Source organism: Ursus maritimus (assembly GCF_017311325.1).
Source record: "Ursus maritimus isolate PB19 chromosome X unlocalized genomic scaffold, ASM1731132v1 scaffold_X1, whole genome shotgun sequence".
NCBI lineage: Eukaryota > Metazoa > Chordata > Mammalia > Carnivora > Ursidae > Ursus > Ursus maritimus.
In genome coordinates this window covers 41,384,101-41,410,302 of record NW_024423319.1, presented here as the reverse complement: position 1 = coordinate 41,410,302, position 26,202 = coordinate 41,384,101, and the positions used below count along the sequence as shown (strand labels likewise).

Genomic DNA, 26,202 nt, shown 5'->3' with positions numbered 1-26,202 from the left:
TTTTTTTTTTTTTGCAGGTTTTTTTTGTGTGTTGTTTTTGTTTTTTTTGTTTTGTTTTGTTTTGTTTTTTTGAGACAGAGAGCATGCTGTCATGGGCGGGAGGGGCAGAGGAAGAGGGAGAGAGAGAATTCCAAGCAGGCTCCACACCCAGCACAGAGCCTGATGCATGGCTTGATCCCAGGACCCTGAGATCATGACCCAAGCCGAAATCAAGAGCTAGATGCCCAACTGACTGAACCACCCAGGTGCCCCCTCTTCATCCTGCTTTAATCTTTGTTTGCTAAACAGCAAATTCTTAGAAAATATTACCTCCTGCATAAAAGGGGATAGAAAGCCCTCTAAATAAATGGAGAAATAGCCCATGTTCCCAGGTAGGAAGTCAGTATCAATTTCATGAGTATGTCAAGTACCCCCAAATTGATCTGCAGATTCAGTGCTATTCTGTAAGATTTTTTTTCTGGAACTGACAAACTGATTCTAAAATTTATACGGAGGCACATAATTATTGAGAATAGTCAAGACAGTTCTGAAGAAAATAGCGGGCTACAGAGGGAGACTTCTACAAATGTCATGAGTTCTTATAAAGAATTTATGACCGTGTAATATAGCTATAGGTATAGACAAACTGACCAGCAAATCACAATATGATCGAGAAATAGCCCTTAACACACACAAAGTTAATATGACAGATGTGTTATACAGATCATCAAGGAAGAAAGAACTATTCAGTAAATAGTATTGGAAAAAATAATTACATACTTGAGGAAAAAATGACATTATATCCCTATCTTATGCTGTATAAAAAGTCAATTTCAGATACAGTAAATGTAAAAGGCAAAACTTTTAGAAGACTTATAAAGAAATATGTGTTTGACCTTGGGATAAGGAAGGATTTCTTAGAGAGGACACAGGGAAGAGCATTTGTAAATGAATGATTAATAAACCCAACTACATTGAAATTTTTTTGGTTTCAATTTGTCTTTTTATTATAATATGAGCTAAATTTAAGAAATTAGTCTTTTGACTTTATTTCCCAGAGTTGTTAGATCTAAATGACAATAGACCTTGTTATGAAAATATACTGAAAAATACAAGTGCTGAAGTAAAATGGTAATCAAGGTTCCAGGTATCAAGGGATTAGAGAACGTGAAGAATGAAACCCGTCAGGCTGCAGCCCGACCGAGGCAGGACGGGCTGGTTTAGCAAGGCTCCATCAAGGAGTAGGAAGACCATCAAAGGTGTGGTGATAAGTCCCAGCATGAGAAACATCTCCACCAGGCAACTTCCTACCCTTCTTTGTTTGGTAAATTGAGTTTTTCTTCATTTAATAACTTAGGATTCTCTTAAACTGACATTTCAAAATTAAAATAATTCATCAAACAGGAGTCATTTTTATAGGTAAGGTAAATCACAGGATAGTGTATTAGGAAAATTTTGTCCCTTTTTAAATCAGAAAGCCTTCAAGTGGTCAGGGATTGATGGAGTGAGGATGACAAATGTACATTTCAGATTTTCATCACCAATGAAAAAAATAAAGCATTTTTATCAATTTGAAACTGTCAGTGCATTTAGATTTTGGTGAAGGAAAATTTAAAATACCTCTACAATAACACAATGTTAATAAAAATTGGCCATGTACTGAGGTCATTTTAGTGAGCTACCATCGTGTAAATACAAGAAAAGTAATTTCTTGGTCCTAATCAGTGAAACTTTAAAAAAGGTTGTCTCTAGAGAACATTTTTTAAGAACACTGCTTTTTCAGACACATTCTGATATTCAAATTCACTTTATGATACAATTATAGATTAAACTTTTAATTACATTTTTCTTTTTTTTTAAGATTTTAGTTATTTGCTTGTCAAGCAGGGGGAGCAGCAGGCAGAGGGAGAAGCAGGCTCCCCACTGAGCAGGGAGCCTGACGCAGGACTTGATCCCAGGATCCTGGGATCACGACCTGAGCCGAAGGAAGACGCTTAACATGACTGAGCCACCCAGGCGTCCCTAATTACATTTTTCTTAAAAAGCTGTGAGATTTCTATTTCTTTGGGAGATACTTTCACCACTGTGTCATTCAGTTCCACAGGTGAAGCTTTCTTCATTATCATGAAGAACTTCATACCTGTTAGAGAGATTGCCATGCATTGCTTTTTTTGTCCTTTCAAAAAGACACAGGGAGACTTGCTAGAGTAAAGCTGACATCTTTAAAGGCATGCAACAAGAATATTCCCACAAGGTTTGCAAAGAAGCCACTCAAACTACCAATGACATCATCAACAGGCTTATCTTGCCACTCCTTAAGAAGAATAGCTGAACAAGTTAAAACTGATGTTGTAAAGAATAGGTAATATATTAGAGTCACAATGGAAGCGTTGACTATATCCAGGGCCCTGTTCCGGCAATTAATCTGCGTGCTCACACAGCCTATAAGGCTCAGCAGCAGAACCCAGGCCGGGGGATGTCACAATACAGGCTTTCCAGCAGACAGCTGTCTTTGATAGCAATGCCCAGGCCCTTAACACAGGAGACCAAAAACGCTCCGGTTACAGAGCAGGTTGTTATGTACACAAGAATGTTTGTCTGTCTGTGGCGAGGTCTCACCACGAAGATTAATACCAATGACACAACGACCACAAGTGTTGCAAAGACCACAAAACCTAGATCTCCCAGTTTGTTAGACATTTCACTTAAGTCTCAATCTCCTCTTCTTTTGGAGCATGAATGTTCATGATTGTAGATCCTAGAATACTTAGCAAACATCCAATTTTCCCATGAAGATTAGGTCTTTCATTCAGAAAGTAAAGAAGGAATAGCACTTTCTAGGATGCTGAGAGCCACCCTAACGGAGTCACTAGGGTGGCTGGTGCAAAGGCATGTGCAGCAAGTTTGGCCACCTCACCTGCTCCCATTGATAGCAATCCAGCCCACCACAACAATTCTTTTAAGATACGCATGGCCACCGTGACCTACTGTCATGGAGCCTTTCCTGGCAAGTCACAGAAGACCTTTTTTTTCCCCCCAAAATGAAACTCCTGCCAATGAAAATGCTGGAGCTCATAGCCAATCCCACAGCAATGTAAAAGTCATATTTTCCATGCCCCTGGATCATTTCATTTGTTACTAAAGAAGTTCTTGTGAGTCACATTGATCACAAAACAGAGAAACCTCTGATGCTGGAGGCAGGATTATGCAATCTTCATATATGTAAGTTTAGTATGGTCTCTTTTATGAAAAAAAGGGTGGGAGCAGTTAGAGATGACTTATTCATTCTCATTTCCCCATAAAAAATACTCTTTATCCTCATTTAAAGTTTTAAACCCTGGCACAGTAGCTCCGGCTCCAGCTGGAGGCCGGCCATGCAGCTTCCCCCCACTATCTGGCCCTGGCCCTGGCCACCTTGGCTTACACGCCTACAGAGGCCTCATAAGCCGCGTCCTCTTGAGCTGGGTGGGGGGCACCTTAGTACAGAAGGAGATGAGAGCATCTGGGGCTGCAGGTGCAGCTGCCTCCCGCACCTACATTGAAATTAACTTTTTTCATCAAAAGACACCATAAAAAGAATGAAAAGCAATGCACACCTCGGTGAATATATTTGCAATAATATAACCAACAAAGTATTAGTATCCAATATATATAAAGAAGTCCTTCAAATAAATAAGAAAATAAAGGGACACCTGGGTGGCTCCCTGGTTAAGCAGTTAAGCGCTTGTCCTGCGGGAGCCTAGGGCTGGAGCCCAGTGGCTGCCTCCCTGCTCAGCAGGGAGTCTGGTTCTCCCTCTGCCCCTCCTCCTGCTTGTCTCTCTCTCTCTCTCTCTCTCTCTCTCTCTCATTCTCAAATAAATAAATAAAATCTTAAAAAATAAGAAAAAAATTTAATAGAAGAGATGGCAAAAGATACAAGCAGGTATTTCACAAAAGAGGGTGCATGAGGGGCTCGTGGGTGGTGCAAATGGTTAAGCGTCTAAGTCTTGATTTTGGCTCAGGTCGTGATCTCTGGGTCATGAGATCAAGTCCTGCTTCCAGCTTCCCGCTCAGTGCAGAGTCAACTTAAGACTCTCCCTCTCCCTTTGCCCCTCTTCCATACTCTCCCTCTCCCCCACTCTCTCTCTCAAATAAATAAAAATAAATCTTAAAAAATAAAAAAAAATTTAAAGAGGATGCATAGATGAATCATGAGTATATGAAATGTCATTCAACATAATTAGTAATAAGGGAAGTGTAAATGAAGACCACAACAAATCGTCATTTTGTGTCACTAAACTGACAAAAAATAAATTTGATAGTAGCAAAATTTGGAGAGGATGCTGATCAATGGGAATTCCTACACATTGCTGGTAGAGCTATAAATAGGTTAATTACTTGAAAATAGTTTGGAATTAGCCTGTAGAGTGGAACTTTTGCACATTGTACAATCCAGGGTTTCCCTCCTGGGTATAAAACCCTAGAAAAATTTTGCCTGGGTGCACAGGGAGATATGTACAAAAGATTCATAGTGACCCTTTTGTAATAGCAAAAACAGGAAATAATCCAAAGGTCCATAAACACGATAGTGGGTAAACAAAATTGTAACATATCAACACCCTAGAACATTATTCAGCAGTAGGAATAATAATAATAATAAAAAACCCACTACATGCAGCTACATGGGTGAATTTTAGTACCATAATGTTAAGTGAAAAGAGTAGCCCTAGAACACAGAATATGGTATGAGTTCAGCCATATAAAGTAAAAAAACAAAACTAAACAGTATTTTGTTGGGGCAAAAGCATATAAAAACCTTTTTTTAATTAAGAAAAATGACAAAACACAAAATCTAAAAATGGCTAACCTTTGACCGAGAGATAAGTAGATATGATAATGTAGGAATAAGTAGAAGAAATCTATTGATAATGGTCTAGTTCTTAGGGTTAGTGGTGGGCTCAGAAGAGTTCAGACTAACATTTTGCTGTGTAATTTGTACACATGTATATTCTTTTATCTGTATGAAATGTCATATTAAAGTAATATATTTGTTTTTCAGAAATCTGCCTGAACCTTCGAGATCCTCCGACTAACATAATTATCATTCCGGAAAAGCAGGTGAAACCTGAATGGAGATTGCCAAAATTGAATCACCGCTTTATCACAAGGTAGAATGCTTATGTAAAATACCTTAAATATTAATTTTTAGCATTAGCTGAAATGTACTGAAACAGTGTGTTATTGTTGCTCAAAATCTACCCCAAATTATGCTATATCAATTATGTTGATATATATTTTCACAATCATAATTTTAGAATGCTTTTTCACTGTTTAAAGATACAATATTGAACAATTTTCCTTTTTTTAGGTCGGAACTGGATGATGTGCCAGAAAATTACATCTGTGATGTTATTGGCATTTTAATTTTTGTAGGAAGAGTCCAGCGGTCAAAAAAGAAGGGTAAGCTTTTAAAACTGAAAGTCGTAAAAAGTATTTCAGTGAATAGTTCTGTGCTCATATATGCGTAATTGTTCACCTTCATTTATTCTAATATCCTATCCATATAGAAAACCGTGAAGATTTTTGGTCATATCGCTGGATTCACATCGCTGATGGGACTTCAGAACAGCCATTTATAGTGGAGCTGTTTTCTACATCTCAACCAGAAATCTTTGAAAATATTTACCCAAGTACTCAATCCAGTATTTACACTTTTTTTACTTTTTGGGTTTGGGGGTTGTTAACGTAAAATGTTTGAGTGTGTACTGATTTACAGAGTGGCATGATACTGAGTTAGCAAATTCAAGCCGTGTGATAGCATGTTTAAATTTTTTTCTATATTAATATCATATTTGGTATCACAGACATTAACCACCTTCTGGTTGTCTATTCAGAATTAATTTGGGATTGAAACCAGTTTTTCAGGAAACAGGTGCTCTTCTCAATTCTCATTATTAGCATTTCAGGCATAAAAGCTTAACATTCAGTGAAACTAAAACATGGGCAATCAGTTCCCTTTGTATCCATTTTGAAACTGACTAGAGCACAAAAAAGACAATGAAGACTTTACTAATGTAGAATTAATTGGTAGAGGATTGACAGACTGTAATTAAATAATGACAGTGGTAAGTATGGTTTCATTTGAGTAGCAAATTAATATTACATTGGCAATGTTATACCAGCTGGTCAATATTTTAGTTACTTTGGTGTTGACCTTCCCCCCTTGCATTTATTCAGATGCAGAGGTATTTTTCCCACTAATTTTATTCATTTGAAAACATTTTAGGTATGCTTCAGATCTATTATCATAAGAAAAAAGTATAATTAATACTCTTTAACAACTTCAGTGAATTTTTCCTTGTATCAACTTGTAGCATAAAGCTATTATAGCTACAGTGTGCTATTTTACTATTTTTCAAATGGTTATACGAATAAAATACTGATTGTTAAATGTTTGCCAACATTGGGAAAACTCCCAATCTTGACCATATGTAATTTTTAAAATCAACAACAAGGTAAAAATTGTAGAGCATCAGGATACCTAGAGACCATATAAAAGGCTGTTCTGCTACCCTTTTATTGGTTATTGCAAAACAGCATTCCACACCATTCAGTTATTACCTTATTAGATTCTACCATCTGCTTGTGAGATTAAAATTTTAAAATGTGTCTGGACGGAACTAAACCTCACCCTAACTATTGAGGGAGAGGGAAGAAAGAGTTTTAGCCAAAACCAAGGCATGGGCTTCCAAGGTATTGAATGGGGCTATGATTTCTCATGTAACTTCTCTCAGGGCGTAAATGATTGATAGTGATGACTTCTGATGACAATTCCATTACCTCGTTTTAGGTGGGTTTTATGGCTGGGGCCCTCTCTTTGTTGCCACTTGAAACCACAAGCTGACACAAGTTTTAGATAATGATTCTTCACAGAAATGTTGCCAAGTATGCATGTTCTATTTCTTCGGATAATGTGAAATACATCTTCCTAAGAAAGCCTTATACGGACCTTGGTGAGATTTACCCTGGTACAGTAGTTGACAACATTCGCAATTTATGTTCATATTTTGACCAAGGTGAAAAAAATTATCAAATGAATGGTGAGTATTGAGGGAGCTTCAGGCCCATGAAGGGGAACATGACCAACTGTCTTCTAGAATAATACCAGAATCCTTTGGTAGTAGGAAATCTCTTTCACTTTTGATTAAGGAGAGTGAAAAACTAAGGAGAACTAAAATTGAGTGTTTGCTCTGTACCAGATGCTCATACATGTTATCTCATTTTGTACTCCTAGTTACCTTCTTAAAAGTTGATGTTTTTACAGATTTACAGGTGAGGAAACAAAGGTCCAGAGGAGTTAAGTAATTTCTTAGATGTCAAACAGCTGGAAGGTGTCAGGTTGGAATGTCTGATTTTTAACAGTCATGAAATGAGAATTAGAAGTTTCTTTAATATTGCTATATCAACATCATTAACCATAAAGACTGACATATTTGTACAGTCTTTTAAATAAAGGAAGAGTGATGTAAATTGAGAATTATTCTTAGTCATTTCAACAGATTTCCTTTATTTTTGTTGCTATAAGATAATGAATTAGGAAATGTTAGATATAGAAAATGAATTTATTGTTATTATCATACTCTAGGGAAGTATTTATCTCAAATGAGAACTTACCATTATTGTGAGACTATGGGTATTTACATTTATTTCTTCATTTCCTAGTTCATAAGACCATAACCGTTTTGTCATGTGATGAGTTAAAATTTTTAAAATGTTGTTGGCTTAATGCAACTTTACCTAACTAACTGAAAGACAGTTGAAAACAATTCAGCAAGGTGAACAGAAAAGAATGGGTCGTATAAGCCCGGTCATGGAGACTTAAAGTCTAATTAAGATAAACACCTGTAAAGCACTTGCACAATTTCAAGTTAATAGTGTATACCCCTATCTGGTGGAAGGAGTCAGACTAATTCAGGGATCAGTGTTAGATTGGGTTAATCAGTAAAAACATCCTGGAGAAACTAGGCTTTTTTTTTTCCTCTGTAGGAAATAACTGTTCACACTCAGTTGTGTGCCTGATTAGAGAGACTTGGAGTCTTCAACTGTGCAGTGAGCAGTAACTTCAGTTAGGTGCAGCCATTGTACTTTCTAAAGGAAAAGTAAGTGTTAGATCCTTTATCTAAAGAAAAAGGTAAGTGTTAGATCCTTGTTGCTCCGAGAGTGGTCAAAGGACTGGCAACACTAGAGCTTATTAAGAAGTAGAGAATCTCAGGCCCCACTCTAAAACTACTGAATCTGAATTTGCAGTTTAAGAACTGTCCCAGGTGATGCCTATGTTCGTTTAAGTGTGAGAAGCACTGTGTTAGATACTGATCTTGGTAGGTCCTCTTTGAAAGGCAGAAGTTTCTTCATAACTGTTTGCATTTTCTGCAGTGACCTATTTCGTGTGTACACAGTTGAAAGTTGTCAGGAATGACCATCAGGTACCTAAACTGCTTTACCTTACCACTACAAATGAGAGTCGAGTGTTCATTACTGGTGAGCAATTTCTTGGTTCATACTTTATTGGAGATTTAATATATTTTCTGTTCATTAAATTAAGTTTTACATTACAACATTCAACCACAAGATAGCTTTGTTTTGACCTCCTTTATTGCCATAAGAATGTTTTAACAAAAAATATTTAGCCTATGAAATGTATTGCTTCTAGATTATTTACGACTAAAGCGATGATTTTGTGGCTCACTGGAGAATTGCATTTATGTCCTTCGGTTAACTTTAATTCCTGCTTGATGTAAGGTAGATAATCATAAATTGTTTTGATAGATAGAAGACTGTTAGGCCCTATATCACAATATGGATACGATAAACAATATTTTTAAATACTTAACAATATTTTTAAAAACTGTTCATCAAATTTTGGCACCTGATCTCAAATTTTACTTATAAAGCAAAAAAAGTCTTATTAGTTGTCTACAAGCACATTATTTTTCTCTATTCTTTCTGATAACGGGGTCAAAACAATAAAGATAAAAGTTTCCAGATGAGTGAGGAAGTAGTGTGGAGTGGTGTGTTTACTAAAATACTACCACATTGATAATTAAGAAATTTGTCAAAAGGAGAGTCCTAGGAAGGATGTAATACACATCTTTGGCAATACCTCATTTTATAAATACTAACAATATCAGATGTAAATGGCACTGTTAAATATGTTTTAAGAACATGAATTTAAATGCTGAGCTATATTATAGGCAATTCAGTTCAAACATGATGCCATACCTTTAGGTTAATACGTGATTTAAAAGTCAATTTTTTAAGAAGATGCCAACCATTTTGATAGTTAGAAAATCCAGATTATTGGTTTTCTTTTGATTATGACTTTACAGTATCCTGTAGGCAGTTATGGTTTATTCCACTTGAATTCTAATATGTCTGATTTCCTTCTCAATGTAGGATTGGTTTACTGTCTTTGATAATTTTTGTGTACATATTAAGTATAATCTGCTACACAGTGAATAAATGAACTTCTTTTCTTGGTGACATAAGAGAGTATTTTGATATTAAACTGTTGTTATACAAAAAGGCCCATACAGTTTATTACAGTGAGTCTTTTTTCTCATTTTTTGGTTTTACCCTTCTTGCAAAAAGGTCATAGAGGCCAGCCATACACCAACGACACCAAGGTAAAAAACTTTATTCATTGGATTAAAACAAGGACCGATTCTGAGGAAGTGAAGAATACTGTTATTGGTGGATATTACCCCTATCCACCAGTGCCAGAGACATTTACGAAGTACAGTAGTTCTGTCAAAGGTACTAATGTAATTACTAGTCATGTATGATATGTTTATATGCTATAGGTGTGATATATGTCATGAGCTAATATGTAGCAACACTAACTGATAAAAATTTTGTCTTTATGAAGATCTAAAAATACATGTCATACCTTCTAAAGGTTAATATTTGGATTTTATTAAACTAGAAGAAGGGAGAACATAGATGATGACTAACTGGACATCATATCTTTATTTAATGTTATTGAGATCAAATCTGGCTTTAGTAGATCCCAACTCCTATGACATTACATACAGAGACTAAAGATATCAAGGAGACACTGGATAATTTGATATCAAGATACTGACACTGTATTATGCTACTCTTGTGGAATGATAGTCATTGGATATTACACAATTGAGCACTGTCTTTAAATAAAAATGACATCAAAATAAATGAGATGCGGAATAAGTACTGATGAGAGGCCTAACAATTTATTTTGGTAGAATTAACATATGATGGTTGAAAAGTTTAATAGAAGTATATTGTTTTTTTAAGAAGTGCATGGTTTGGGGAGAAAAAAAAGAAACTTTGAAATACTAACCTACCATCATCTAAATATTGGCATCCTCTTGTACTTCATAATGCCAGCATATGTAGTATATGGTCGTATGTATTAAAATGTATGTTTCTGTGCAGCGGCTAGGCAACACTTTATACTTTGAAATATGATGTGTAAATTACAGTTGACCCTTGAACAGCACAGGTTCGAACTGTACAGACCCACTTATATGTGATTTGCTTCGATAAATATACATACAGTACTGTACATGTTTTTTTCTTAGAATTTTCTTAATGTTTTCTTTTCTCTAGATTACTTTATTGTAATAATACAGTATATAATATATATACAAAATATGTATTAATCAACTGTTTATTTTGTTGATAAGGCTTCTGGTCAACAGTAGGCTATTAGTACAGTTTTTGGGGGGTCAAAAGTTATACATGGATTTTCAACTGCAAGGGGTTTGGTGTCCCCAACCCCCCTGTTGTTCAATGGTCAACTATACATTCAATATGCAAAATGTCTGTTTCAAATTAAGACTCCAGACTAGAGGACTGTATCACAATTTAACTGATAACTATATTTTGCTTGTTTTACAAAAATTGCATAAGGGGATGATGCCAAGCATCAACATAAGTTTCACAAATTTAAGTTTTGTCGCAAGTTTGTGATTTCATGTTGTGAAATGACATTGCAAATCTAATTCTTATTTTTATCATTTCAGTTCTTTAAAACTTACAGTTTCCTTGGAATTATTCTTTTGCAGTTGAGTCGCTCTTGACAGCTATAAGTGAAGTGAGGAAGGAGATTGAAGACTTGCAGTATAGGGAACAAAAGCGCATTGCAATTCAGGGGATAATTACTGTTATAAAGTATATCCCCCATGCCAGTGCAACTGAAAATGCCTCAGCATCAGAAACACCTCGGGTATGGTGCCAGAGAATTAATAGTATATCTCTGAATGCACTGCGATCATAATTACAGTTGGTACCTTGTACATTTTATTCAGAACTCACATGTATTGACGCTTAGAAGAAAAAAATCATTTATGTTTTCCATTTCTTTCCGTTTTCTGTCATTTATTTTGGAGCAGCCTGGGCTGAAGGTCACAGCCTCTGATATTTCCCAAGGCCTTCAACACTTGGTATCTTATTTTTGCTTTCTGCATAATTCGAGCCTATGATTCTCTTTACTTAAATTCCCAGGTAGTATATATGATTATATTCTTTCCATTCCTCTTGTCCAGGCCAGAACTATAGGAACACTTTCACAGGAAGTTTTCGTCTTTATATCTGGCATGGCAGGCTCACCCAGATTTTTTAAGATGTATCAATGAGTCTTGTAGGATAAAGGCTCTAGTAAAAAAGGCCACTACTGGAATCTAGGCACAATCAACACAAATAAGTTAATTTTTTCCTGTGAGTTTATCTTTTTAAAAATTATTTCTAAGATTTCTGTTCATATGGAAATAAGCATCTAATCCAGCTTTTCAGTTATACTAGTGTAAGAAGGACTTTTGTTTACCTTCTTTTAAAAATATTTTAATACCAGATGCATTAGGATAAATATAATCCTATCTATAAATCAGCTTTATAAAAGCACTTTTATGATTGTAAAAATGTCATAACTCTTAAGATTATGAAAAATAGATGAACTAAAATTATAGTCTTGTAAGAAAAATAATTCTTGTGAATTAGTTTAAAATGTTTTCTCTAAATTTTTGGTTTCAGGGTGCTAACCAACCTTCAACATCCCAAGCAGCTAGAAGAGAAAATCAAAGTCAGGAAAGAGATAATAATAATAAACGACATCAAGATGATGATCCTATGAGCTCTCAGGGTTTTCAAACTGCATATACAAGTTTGAGCCCTACCAAGAAAAAAAGAATTGTGCAAGGGCCAAATGCCAAACAGTAAGTCATTTGTATTAAGTATACACATAGCATATTAATTTTTTTGTTTCTTTGTGAGATCACAAAGGCTTTAGCATTTTTATCATTATAAATAATTGTTAATTTGTTTATATTAGCAATTTCTTAAAAAAACCTCTATCTTCTGACCCTTTTTCTATAGTATCGTCTGTTTTTCTTAGGTAGAAGTCACCAAGAATATTCCTTCATTTAATTGTATAGAGAATTTCAGTATACAAGGTGAAATTATTTCTATTACATCATTTGATCCTCAACATCCCTGTGAGAAAGGCTTAGGATAAGTATTTCAATTTTATAAAAGAGGAATCTGAGATTCAGAAAAGATAAAATATAGGACTTACACATGTCTGTATATATATTAAGTACTTTTAATTTCTCTGCATGAAAGATACTTTCTAAGACCTCAATAATATTAATTATAATCCTGATATAAAGATGAGGGAATGACATTTTATAGAATCTGTATGACATTTACCTAAGGTCAATAAGTTGATGAAAAGGGCAGGATTAGAGTACAACTTATAGTCTCTGACATAATTTTTATAATATTCTGCCACTACCAAGCATATGCAGTGTTCTCTTCTTTTAGCTCTCTTTTCCCTTTCTTCCTCAGTTATTTTTCTATACTTATCTTTTCACTTTTCATCTCTCTTTTTTCATTTTCCTCAGCTGATACCTGTAGACATTGTATACCTCCACTTCTGTCATTTAGCCCCTCACCTTTAACACATTTAAGTCCTACAGATGGATGATTACATATTCCAATAAAAATCTCCTAAGCCACTTTTTAAAAGTTCTGTACAATGTAATGGTGCTGTTAGGGTTTTGAAAACTGTTTCTTCCAATTTGTTTCAGATGGAAAAACTCGCTTCCTAATCACATGCATTAAAAAGTAGATACACGCTATTTCCACATGTAATTTAACTATTTTTAGTTAGATTACTTTCACAGTTGATGTTTTCAGCTTTCTAATTTCTAAAAATACCATGTTTTCGATGATTGAAAGAAGTTCAAATTACAACTATAAAATATGTTTTTATTTGGTGGGGCTTAAAGGTAAATAAATGGATGCATGCCTCCTTCCTGAAAGCTATTTCTTTTTAGTTCATTAATAACTCATTAGCAAAATAACGAATACTACCATTATAAGAAAAAATCCATTGATAAAATAAGTTGAGCAATATTATGTGGCATTCAACAATATGACATTCTGTTTTACTTCATGCTTTTACTTTTGGAAATACAATAGAAAAAATCTCATGAGAGAAATATGTGAATAGCCCACAAGATGGAAATCTTTCCTTATAAAAGTAGGCTTCTCCTCAGTTTCAAAATAAGATACTTCCCTTTTCCTCCATTTATATCACTTCATTTTTTTATAATAATTTTTTTTATTATGTTAGTCACCATACAGTACATCCCTAGTTTTTGATGTGAAGAGAAGAAAGGGAAGAAGAAAGGGGGGGTAAACAGAAGGGGGAATGAACCATGAGAGACTATGGACTCTGGGAAACAAACTGAGGGCTTCAGAGGGGAGGGTAGGGGAATTAGGATAGAGCCGATGATGGGTAGTAAAAGGAGGGCACGTATTGCATGTGTGCACTGGGTGATATGCGTAAATGTGAATCTAAGGAACTTTACATCAAAAACTAGGGATGTACTATATGGTGACTACAATAACATAATAAAAATTATAAAAAAAAATAAAGTTTCTTGTTCACATACCACATTATTCAAAAAATAAGTGGTACAACAACTACTGGAAAACAGTGTGGATTCATAAAAGTTAAAATTGAGCTACCCTATGATCCAGCAATTGCACTCTAAGATGTTTACCCCAAAGATACAGGCGTGAGTGAAGAGAAGGGCCATATGCACCCCAATGTTCATAGCAGCATTGTCCAAATAGCTAAATTGTGGAAGGAGCCGAGATGCCCTTCAACAGATGACTGGATTAAGAAGATGTGGTCCATATATACAATGGAATATTACTCAGCTATCAAGAACGATTTCTCACATTTGCTGCAACATGGCCGGGACTGGAGGAGATTATGCTAAGTGAAATAAGTCAAGCAGAGAAAAAGACAATTATATGGTTTCACTCATTTATGGAACATAAAAGTGAGGAAGAATCGGTAGGAGAAAGGGAAGAAGAAACGGGGGTAAACAGAAGGGGAGTGAACCATGAGAGACTGTGGACTCTGGGATACAAACTGAGGGCTTCAGAGGGGAGGGGGATGGGGGCTTGGGATAGGCTGGTGATGGGTATTAAGGAGAGCACGTATTTCACTTCAATAAACAGTTATTGAGTAGATATTATATAGAGATACAAAAATAAATAAAGTTTATACTTATGTAGACCTTATAGCAGAGCTTAGAGCAGAATCTGTTGGAAGAGACAGACTCATAAACCTGTAATTTCAACATGAAGTGATGAATGCTATCATAGAAGTTTATTTATGGTGCTATGACAGCAAATGCATGTACAAGGAGCAGTGAGCTTTGACTAGAGATCAAGCACGTCTTCTTTTAGGAAATAATGCTTGAGTTAAATTTCAAAGCAAAGTATGAGTTTGAACAGCATGAGACTTATGAAAACTTTGAAAAGAGGCTAGACAGTTAGGCCAGATAGTTTCCCAGAATATTTATATATGTTCTGGAAATATATATATTCTGGGAATATATATATCCCAGAATATTTATAAATACTTATATATAACATATATTTATATATACATATTTATATATACATATTTTGTATTTATGTATTTATATTTATATATTATATAATGTATATTATATATTTATATTATGGATTAATACAATATTATAATATATCAATAAATTAATATTAATATAATTTATATATAAATTATATGTATATAAATATATAAATAAATTATATGAATTATATATAAATTATATATAAATATCTCCATAAATAGATATTTATATATATAAATATCTCCATCTATCTTTAGTTGTTATTTAATAAAGTTAAATGCTTCCTTTTGTGGAATACACCTTATTAAAAGAACATTTAAATCTGCAACAGTATTTGGGGTGCCTGGGTGGCTTAGTCGGTTAAGCATCAGACTCTTGGTTTTGGCTCAGGTCATGATCTCGGGGTTGTGAGATCAAGCCCTGTGTCAGGCTCCGTGCTGAGTGGGGAGTCTGCTTGGGACTTTTTCCCTCTTTTTCTCCCTCCCCCTCTGCCCCTCCCCCTGTTCTCTCTCTTTGTCTCTCTCAAATAAATAAATAAATACAATCTTTAAAAAAATCTATTGCAATATTTGAACTAGGTTATATATGCATATTTGTTCATAATTTGTATATATTTTCCTTAAATTTTTAGTGCATTACTTTAAGAAACTAAACCTATGTATTTTGTAAACTTATTGAATTAGAATAAATTCTGAATGGAACCAATTAGTTTTGTTTCATTCAAGTGTCTTTTTGTAATTATTGGTTATCTTTTTTCCATCTTTTGTAGAGTTCCCGTGCCTCAGCCAGAGACTTCTGCACAGACAAAAGGATGTAAACCAGACATGCCAAACATTTTCCTAAGTATGTTTCTCTGATGATTATTATTATTTATGAAATCTTTATGGAACATTATTATATACAGATTACTGTTTGTTTTTATTCTGCATTTTTGTGTCATACCTGTCTCTAGCATAATATAAGTACTTTATTTTTTTAATTTTTGTTTTATTTATTTATTTTTTTATTATCTTATGTTAGTTACCATACAGTACTTCATTAGTTTTTGATGTAGTGTTCCATGATTCATTGTTTGCATATAACACCCAGTGCTTTAAATAGATATATAGCTGGTTATTTTTGTTTTTGTTTTTTAATTTATATTAGCTTAGGTCCTTGTCAAAAGTACTGGTCCCAACTTTAAAACAATTTGGTATCATCACCAAAGTGAAAGTAAATATAAACAAACTTATACTCATCAGTTCGTTTATTTGATAATACATCTCTTCAAACACGAAATTTAAAATTTTAAGGGCATGTTAAAAGAATAGGTATAGAGGGTATAACTTTCAAAGCAGCAGCACAGAAAAAAAAGGGGAATTGTAAAAATTTAAAGAGGACAGTAGAAGGTAGAAAAGAAGAAAAAAGGAAAGCAAAAGCACGATTAAGAAAAAATACAAAATAACATAACAAATAGTTCCAAATACATCAATAATTTCAATAAATGTAAACATGTTAAACTTTCAGGTATCAGTTTTAAAAATTAATCTAGTTATATGCTGTATATGAGACACTTAAGCAAATTTATATAGAAAGGTTGAAAATAAAGGAATGGCAGAAAATATACATGACTTATCCTAAAGAAAGGTGGTATAACAATATTAATATGAGATAAAATTGAAGCAGAAACTAATTAAAGATAAAGAAAACAATGTAGATGATAAAAGTGACATTCTATCCAGAAGATAACAACCAGGAATGTATACATCTAATAATATAACCTCAAAATGTAAATAACCTGGTAGATTTATTTTTTTATTTAAAGATTTTATTTATTTATTTATCAGAGAGAGAGAGAGAGAGTGCACAAGCAGGGAGAGCAGCAGGCAGAGAGAGAGGGTGAAGCAGGCTCACCCGCTGAGCAAGGAGCCTGATGCAGACTTGATCCCAGGGCCCTGGGATCATGACCCAATCTGAAGGCAGATGCTTAACCAACTAATTCACACAGGCATCCCAAAGATTTAAAAGGAGCAATTGACAAATTTATAGTCATAGTAAGCTCTTCTCTTAAAGTAATAGAACAAGGAGACAAAAGTTCATTAAATAGGCAAACACACATATATTGATGAAAACCAGTGATAAAAAGCAATATTAAAAGAAGCCAAGGGGAAAAGAAAAAAAGACACATTATATACAGAGGAACAAAAACAAATATAACAACAGATTTCTCTTCAGAAAGTATATTATCCGAAAGACAATGAAAAGACCTGTAAACCTAGAGTTCTATATACAGTGGATGTATCTTTTAAAAATAGACAAAGATCAAAACAGAAGCCGAGAGAATTCATCACCACCAGAGCTGCACAATGAAAAATAATAAGGGAAGTTCTTCAGGCAGAAAAATAATAATACAGATGGAAATTTAGATCTAAATAAAGGAAAGCGCCAGCAATAGTAAATGTACAGGTAAAATAAAATATATTTTCTCAATTTTAATGTCTTTTAAATGAAAAATAATAAAATGTAAACTTTGTAGTTTATATAGAAATAAAATGTATGACAGCAAGAGCACAAAGGCAAGAGAGGATATGAAGATATATCATTAGGAAGTTCTTACACTATATGCACAAAGTGGCAAAACATCACTTGGATGTAGACTGTAATAAATTAAAGCTGTATATTATACATCCTATAGCAACCCCTAAAAAAAGCATAGCTAATAAATCAATGGTAGAGCTAAATGGAATTATTTTTTAAAATAGTCAATCCAGGAGAAGGCAGGACAAGAGGAAAAGGGACATAAAGAACAAATGAGTCAAATAGAAAAAATAGCAAAATAACAAATTGAAGCCCTATCATATTGTTAAAGTAAATAGTATGAACACCCCAATAAAAAAGCAGAGATTATCATACTGGATAAAAAAAAGTAAGACCCAGCTATATACCATCTAAAAGAGACCCACTTTAGGGGCGCCTGGGTGGCTCAGTCGGTTAAGCATCTGCCTTTGGCTCAGATCATTAACCTGGGGTCTTGGGATGGAGCCCTGCATTGGGCTCCCTGCTCAGCGGGAAGCCTGCATCCCCCTCTCCCTCTGCCCCTACCCCTCTGGCCTGTGCTCTCTCTCTCTCTCAAATAATAAATAAAATCTTTAAAAAAGAGAGAGAGAGAGAGAGACCCACATTAAATTTAAAGACACAATATAAAAAGATGAAAAATATATAGCATGTAAAAGAAAGCTGGAACAGCTATATTTACAACATCAGAGTAGATTTCAGAGCAGGGAATAGAGAATATTACATTATTTACAGTTGTCCAAGAAAACATGCCAATCCTAAATGTGTAGGCACCTCACAATAAAGCTTCAAAGTGCATGAAAACTATTAAATTGAGTAGAGAAACAGACAAATTCACGATTATGTTTGAGGACTTCAGCATCCCTTTCTCAGCAATTGATAGGAGAACTAGACAGTAAATCAGTAAGAATATAGAATACATTAACACTATCAACCAACTTGAGCTAATTGATGTCTACAAAACACTCTACCTAACAATGGCATAATACATATTCTTCCCAAGTACACATAGAACATTTACCAAGATAAACCATGTTGTGGTCATAAAACAAGTCTCAGTAAGTTTAAAAGAATCTAATGGAGAAAAATAAACTCAAATAGATGGAAGGAAATTCTGTATGTCATCAATTCCAAGATATCCATTTTTGCATATTTTAACATCTCTGAAATTGGGATGCACATTCCAAAATGAATTATATGTCATGATTTCATTGGCAAAGTATTTTTTTTCTTAGTGGAACATGAAATAATGGTGTGTTTTACAATTTGCTGCATTTTATTTTATTTTTAAAGACTTTATTTTTAAGAAATCTCCACACCCAACATGGGGCTTGAATTCACAACCCCAAGATTAAGTCACATGCTCTCCTGACTGAGCCAGCCCGGCACCCCTACAGCATTTCACATTCAATAAAATATGAGAATAAAATTGAAAACAAACTAGTGAAATATAAAACAAAAAAGAGAATGGCAGAACCTAAAGTTGATCCTTTTAAAACATTTACACAATAGAGAAACCTCTAGCAATACTGACCAAGGATAAAAAAGAAAGCTACAAATAAACAGTTGTAGAAAAGAAAGAGTATAAAACTTATAATAACCATTTTTAAAACTACTAGAGTATTAGAATTTAATTTGTATACATTTCTAAAATCATCTGAAGCCAAACAATTTATTATTCATAGATACATATATAGGAATCTACTCTGGAATGGAAAGATACATAGCTAATTAATGGTATTAGTTGTCTCTAGGGAAGGAAGGAAGAGAATACGACCAGGAAGAGTAAAGAAAGGTTTAAACTTCATCTTCAATGTTCTATTTATTTCATTATTTTATTCATATTTTGTATGAAACCAAACCAATGCAAATAATTTATGAGACAATTGGAAAAATTTGAACAAAATATTTGATAATATTTTTGAACAAAATATTTGATAATATTTTTAAATTACTATTAATAATGGAAGTGTTATATCATGTTTATTTTCTTTTTTAAAAAGTCCTTATCTTTTAAAGATACACATTGAATTATTTATAGGTGAAATGATATCTCAAAGATTGGCTTTAAAATAGAGTAGTAGAGTTGGGAGTAGCGTAGTATATACGTGAAAGAATGTTGGCCATGTGGTGATAAATGTTAAAACTGGGTGATATATACATGGGGGTTCATTGTACTCTCCTATCTACTTTTGATTTTTTAAGACTTCCACAATAAAAAAAATTAAAATATGAAAATATTTGAAGCAAAGATGGTAAAATAAAAGTTTGAAAATGTGTAATTCTAGGTATTGGATATACTGGTATTTACTATGGTATTCTATGTATTTTTCCAATTTTTCTGTCTAGAGAAAGTAAAAGATAAGTTTAAAACACTACAGTGTACAGGTAATACCTGAACTAATTCTCAAAAGATGAATAGAGTTTTGTCTAATTAGCTAAGTGTATATAAGCCTCCAACAGTTTTACCACAGGTACAAAGATCAAGACATTTCATGGAAATCTCAAGGAACCACCAACTGTTGAGATGTTACTAGAGTGAGTATGAAGTGTAAGGCAGAAAGTAGTCTAATGACTGAAGAAATGTTAAAGATCAACGTTAATGGAGGACCTGGTATGCCATATGAAGAAACTTGGACTTTATTCTCTAGACATTAAGGGAGAGATTTTGGAAAACATTAAGCAGTGGTGTGGCATAATTTAAATTACATTTTAATACCTAACTCTGATGGCTATGTAGGGGACAGGTTTAAGGAAAACAACTCTAGAGTCAAAGACACCAATGAATGATGATAAAGGCCAGGAATAGAGCAATGGTAATAAAGAAAAAAAGAGGAAGAGATGAGAAAAATTTGAAAATACAATCAGTCATATCTAGGTATTGATTAAAACTGGAAATGAGAAGTGTCAAGGACGCCTCATTAACCTACTCCTTGTCTTAATTTAAAGGACTTGGTATTCTAGTTGGGGTAGGCAATTATATCAGTTTGCCAGGGCTGCCATAAAATGTCACTAACTGGGTGGCTTAAACAAAAGAAAAAAATTTTTTTCACAGTTCCGAAGGCTACAAGTCCAAGATCAAGGTGTCAGCAGGATTGGCTTCTCCTGAGGGCTCACACTGTGGCTTTTAGATGGCCTTTTTTTGTGCTGTGTCCTCACTTGTTTGTCCTCTGTGTGTACACATCCCTGGTGTCACTGTATATCCAAATTTTCTTATAAGGATACCAGTCAGATTAGATTAGGGCCCACACTAACAACTTCATTTTAACTTAATCACCTCTTTAAAGTCCCTATTTTCTTTATGCAGTCACATTGTAAGGAATTGGGGTAATGGATTCAAAATATAAATTTTGGAGTAATAGAATTCAGTTCATAGCAATAATGTCATTAACTAAGAAATTTTTATTATGAAAGATTCCACATATATGCAGAAGTGAGCAGAATAGTATAATGAACCCTCATTTTAAAATATAGGTTTTTATTTAGGTATGGCAAGTCCATCAGATCAGAAGACAACTGCCACTGAAAAAATAGTCACTATAATCACAGATCCCAAGAGAAGGGGACACACAATGAATGCCATGGGAAGCACCAGGGTCAGTCAGGAGGCAGAGTGACAGGAAAACAAGGGCATGAGCCTTTATTGTGGCTTCTGTGGGAACAAGCAAGCAAGGCAAATGAGCAGATTTAGGATTGACTGGTTTCAATAATTTCAGCAGGCTCTGGGGTGTAAGGGCTGACGCTAGTTGTCTGGTCCCTCTCCCCAGGTGATTAGGACAGGGGATTAGTGGCTTAGAGTATGAGAGCCCTATAAAGGTGGTTGGGGTGTGGGCTCTGGGTTGGTGGTTTTGCATGTGAAAGGTGCAGCTCCAAGGCAAGCTGTTTACTGTCTCCAAGAATTGGCTAGCCCTGGGAGGGGCAATCTGTCCAGGGTCAGCAAAGCCCCAGATGTCAAAGTATCAGAAAACACATGATTAAGATACATAGTGCATGATCTCACTTATATACAGAATCTAAAAAAGTCGGACTCATACAGGCAGAGTAGAATGGTGGTTACCAGGGACAGGGATGTGGGGGAAATGGGGAGATGTCAGTCAAGGAGTACAATGTTGTATTTATGGAGGATGAATAAGTCTAAAGATCTAATGTACAGCATAATAACTGTCATTAATACTATATTGAATACTGGAAATACACTAAGAGTAGATTTCAGGTGCCCATCATGTATGCGAGGAGATGATACATTAATTATATAATAATCACTCATTTTACTGTATATATGTATATCAAATCAATATGTTACAAACCTTAAGTATATATAAATTTTATTTAAATATAAAATAAAATATTAAAAAATGGAAACTGAAAAAAAAGAAAATTTATAGACTAGCTGAGGATGGAGAGTAAATGTTGTCAAGATACATACCTGACAAAAGACTGGTGTGCAAGACACAATGAACTGCTAATATGCATAATTAAAAATGTAAACTAACAATTAAACATGGACAAAAGATTTTAACAGATGATTTACAAAACAGATTTATGAATACTCAGAAAGGATATGAAAATGTATTCAACATTATTAGTCATCAGGAAATTCAAATTAGTACCACAATAAGATACTACTACATTCCCACCAGAATGGCTAACATTCAAAATCTGATAATAGCAAATGTTTGTGGGGATGTGGAGCAACTGGAAGTCTTATACACCAACAGTGTGAATGTAAAATGATACAACACATTGCACAAAGTTCTGGCTGGCAGTTATAAAGCAAAATGTACACCTATCTTTGGACCCAGGATTTCACTCCAAGAAAGATAAAAACTCTATATTCACAAAATGCTTATAAAAAATGTTAATAGTAGATTTACTTAGACCAAACTGGAAATAGCCCAGGTGTTCATCAATGGGAGAATGAATAAACACACTGTGGTATATTCATGCAGTGGAATACTATTCATCAACAAAAAGGAACCAACTACTGACACATGTAACAGAGTAGATGAAACTCTAAAATGTTATGAAGAGTTAAAGAAATGTTATACAAAAGAGTATATAGTGTATGAATTCATTTATATTAAATTAACAAGGAAAACTAATCTGTGGTAGAAAGACCAGAACAGTAGTTGCCTTTGTATAGAGGTTGAAGTGATGCATGGGGATTGACTGGGAAGGGGCACAAAGAAAATTTTGGGTGATGACAATGCTCTATATCTTGAGAGGGGTTTTGGTTACCTAAGTATATATGTTTGTCAAATGCACATAATTAAGATTTGTGCATTTCATTGTAAATTTTATATGAAAATATTGTAAACAAATATTAAATTGGTTTATGATATATGTGCCAAACCACTTATCAGAAAGGAAACAGAAATCTGCAATTTATTTGAAAAGAATACAAAGAAGGTGGAGTAATGGATGGATAGAGATGGACATAGCCTGTGCATTAAAATGGGAAAACCTAAATAATAGACATATATTGTTCTTGTAAAATTCTTTTAATTTTGTTGTGTATTTGAAATTTTTTATAATAAGTTGATGGAGAAAATATACTATGAAGGAAGTTCTTATATGGAAAAAATGCATGGATAATATACCCATGTTATCCATCACCCAGTTCCCAATAGTTATCAACTCTCCACCAATTTTGTTTCACCTATACTTACACCCATTCATCCCATATTATTTGGACACATATCACTTCATCTGTACAAATTTCAGTATATATCTCTAAAAGATAAGGACTATTTTAATATGACCACAATATCATTATCATACCTAAAAAATTTGCAGAATTTCTTGATATCATCAAATATCCACCTACCATTCCGATTTCCAGTGGGATCATAAATATCATTAAAAACTTTTTTCATTTATTTGAATTAGGATCCAAATAAGGTCCTCTTATTGCAAGTGACTGATAAATCTCTTACAGATTCTTTTTTTAATTTATTTACATTTTAGTTAACATACAGTGCAATACTGCTTTTAGGAGTAGAATTCAGTGATTCATCACTTACATACAACACCCATTGCTCATCAAAACAATTGCCCTCTTTTTTTTTAAGATTTTATTTATTTGACAGAGACATAGCAAGAGAAGGAACACAAGCAGGGGGAGTGGGAGAGGGAGAAGCAGGCTTCCTGCTGAGCAGGGAGCCTGATGCAGGGCTCGATCCCGGGACCCCGGGATCATGACCTGAGCTGAAGGCAGATGCTTAACAACTGAGCCACCCAGGTGCCCCAAGTGCCCTCTTTAATACCCATCACCCATCTAGCCAATCCCCTACCCACCTCCCTCCATCAACCCTCAGTTTGTTCTCTATCCTTAAGAATTTCTTATGATTTGTTTCCCTCTCTCCTTTTCCCCCCTCCCATGTTCATCTGTTTTGTTTCTTAAATTCCACATATGATTGAAATCATACAGTATTTGTCTTTCTCTGACTAACTTATTTCACTTAGCATAATATGCTTTAGCTCCATCCGTGTCATTGCAAATGGCAATATTTCATTCTTTTTGATGGTTGAGTAATATTCCATTGTACATATGTACCACATCTTCTATAATATTTGTTCTTTGTGTCTACTTATTTCACTTAACATGTTTTCAAGGTTCATGCATGTCGTAGTGTGTATCAGAACTTCATTCCTTTTTATGGCTGAATAATATTCACACATACATATATATGCCAATATAAATAAATAAAATAAATAAATAAATACATTATATATATATATATATATATATGCCACATTTTGTTAATCCATTTATCTGTTGATGGACACTTGAGTTGTTTCCACTTTTTAACTATCGTGAATAGTGCTGCTATGAACATTGGTGAACAGGTATTTTTTTGGGTTCCTGTTTCCAATTCTTTTGGGTATATACCTAGAAGTAGAATTGCTGGGTCATATGATTATTCCTTGTTAAATTTTGAGGAGCTGCAGCTGCAGCATTTTACATTCCCATCAGGAATGTATGAGGGTTCTCATTTCTCTAAATCCTTGCCAGAACTTCTTTTCTTTTTTCTCTTTTTTTAATTATAGCCATTCTGGTTAGTGAGAAGTGATAGATCACTGTGATTTTGATTTGTATTTCATTAATGACTAATAATGTTGAGCATCTTTTCAAGGGCTTTTTAGGCATTTGTATGTTTCATTGAAGAAATGTGCATTGGCTTCCTTTGCTAGTTTTTTAATTGAGTTGTTTGCCTTTTTGTTGTTGAATTTGGGTTTTTTTTATTCTGCATGTTAAATCCCTATCAGATATATGATTTGCAAATATTTTCTTCCATCTTATAGGTTTCGTTTTCACTTCCCTGATTATGTCCTGTGATGCACAAACAGGTTTTTTTTTGCACATGTCAATGTTTACTTATGACAATTAAACAATAAAATAGTGACAGAATAAAAATTCCTAGACTTCAGTAATAAGAAGAGGAATTTAAATCCATTCTCTACACTGGCGCCAAAGCAATCTTTTCAAAACACTAAAAACCAGTTCATATTTCTTGCTTTAAACATTTCACGAGCTTCCTACCATTTGTAAAATAAAGTCCAACTCATCAGCAAGGTAAAATACATCCTTCTTGGTTTACTCGTACTTATTTTAATGAAATATAATTTATCAATTTTTCTCTTTCTTTACATACTTTATCAATACTTTATTAAATATTTCTTTCCATCTCATGATTTTAGTGTCACATCTAATATTCCATTGTCAAATCCAAGATTGTGAATATTTACTCCTGTTTACTTCTATGTGTTTTATGGTTTTAGCTGGTATATTTAGGTTGTTGGTCCTAAATATAAGAATATAACCTAAATACATTGTTTTGAGTTAATTTTCTATATGGTGCAAAACAGGGATCCAGCTTTATTCTTTGGTATGTGGAAATTCAGTTATCACAGTCCCACTTGTTGAAAAGACTATTCTTTCCCCATTGAATTGACCCTTGTTGAAAATCAAATGGCCATAGATGTATGTGTTTCTTCCTGGAGTCTCTTTTCTATTCTATTGATCTATATGTCTGTCCCTATGCCAGCCCGGATCACATTATTTTGATGACTATAGCTTTGTATTAAGTTTTTAAATTGGGATGTGTGAGCCCTTCAACTTTGTTATTTTTATTCAAGGTTGTTTTAGCATTCAGGACTCCTTGTAAGTCCACATGAATTTAAGGATCAGTTTTTACCATTTCTGCAAAATAGGCTTTTGAAATTTTGATAGGGATTGCATTGAATATGTAGATCACTTCAGATAGTATTGATATCTTAATAATATTAAGGCTTCCAGTCCATGAACACGTGATGTCTTTCTTTTCATTTAGGTATTCTTTATTTCAGCAATGTTTTGTAGTTCTTAGTACACAAGTCTTTTACTTTATTGCTCATATTTATTCCTGGATATTTTATTCTTTTAGTTGCTATTATAATTGGAATTGCTTTCTAAATTTCCTATTCAGATTATTTATTGTTGGTTCAGAGAAACTCACCTGACTTGTGTGTATTGATCTTGTAATCTGCAAATATGATGATTTGGTTTGTTAACTCTAGTTGCTTTCCTGCAGATTCTTGCAGATTTTGTATACATGGGATTATGTGATATGCATACAGAGGTCATTTTATTTCTTCCTTTTTAATATTGATTCATTTTATGCCTTTTTCTTATCTAATTTATTTGAATAGAACTTCC

General features: G+C 33.9%; 1 protein-coding gene and 1 pseudogene across 2 annotated transcripts in view; one reads left to right on the top strand and one right to left on the bottom strand.

Annotated features, from left to right (window-relative positions):
- Positions 1–26,202, top strand: part of RADX (RPA1 related single stranded DNA binding protein, X-linked) — a 73,160-nt gene that overhangs the window by 14,251 nt on the left and 32,707 nt on the right. The window contains exons 4-11 of one of the 2 annotated variants that reach the window (XM_040644710.1): positions 5,018–5,126; positions 5,327–5,418; positions 5,526–5,648; positions 8,392–8,496; positions 9,607–9,771; positions 11,064–11,224; positions 12,028–12,209; positions 15,721–15,794. In XM_040644710.1, the coding sequence (XP_040500644.1) occupies positions 5,018–5,126; positions 5,327–5,418; positions 5,526–5,648; positions 8,392–8,496; positions 9,607–9,771; positions 11,064–11,224; positions 12,028–12,209; positions 15,721–15,794 (1,011 nt within the window). The remainder of the gene's footprint in view (positions 1–5,017; positions 5,127–5,326; positions 5,419–5,525; positions 5,649–8,391; positions 8,497–9,606; positions 9,772–11,063; positions 11,225–12,027; positions 12,210–15,720; positions 15,795–26,202) is intronic. The other variant, XM_040644765.1, reaches the window with a different exon arrangement.
- Positions 2,017–3,106, bottom strand: LOC121106053 (annotated as a pseudogene).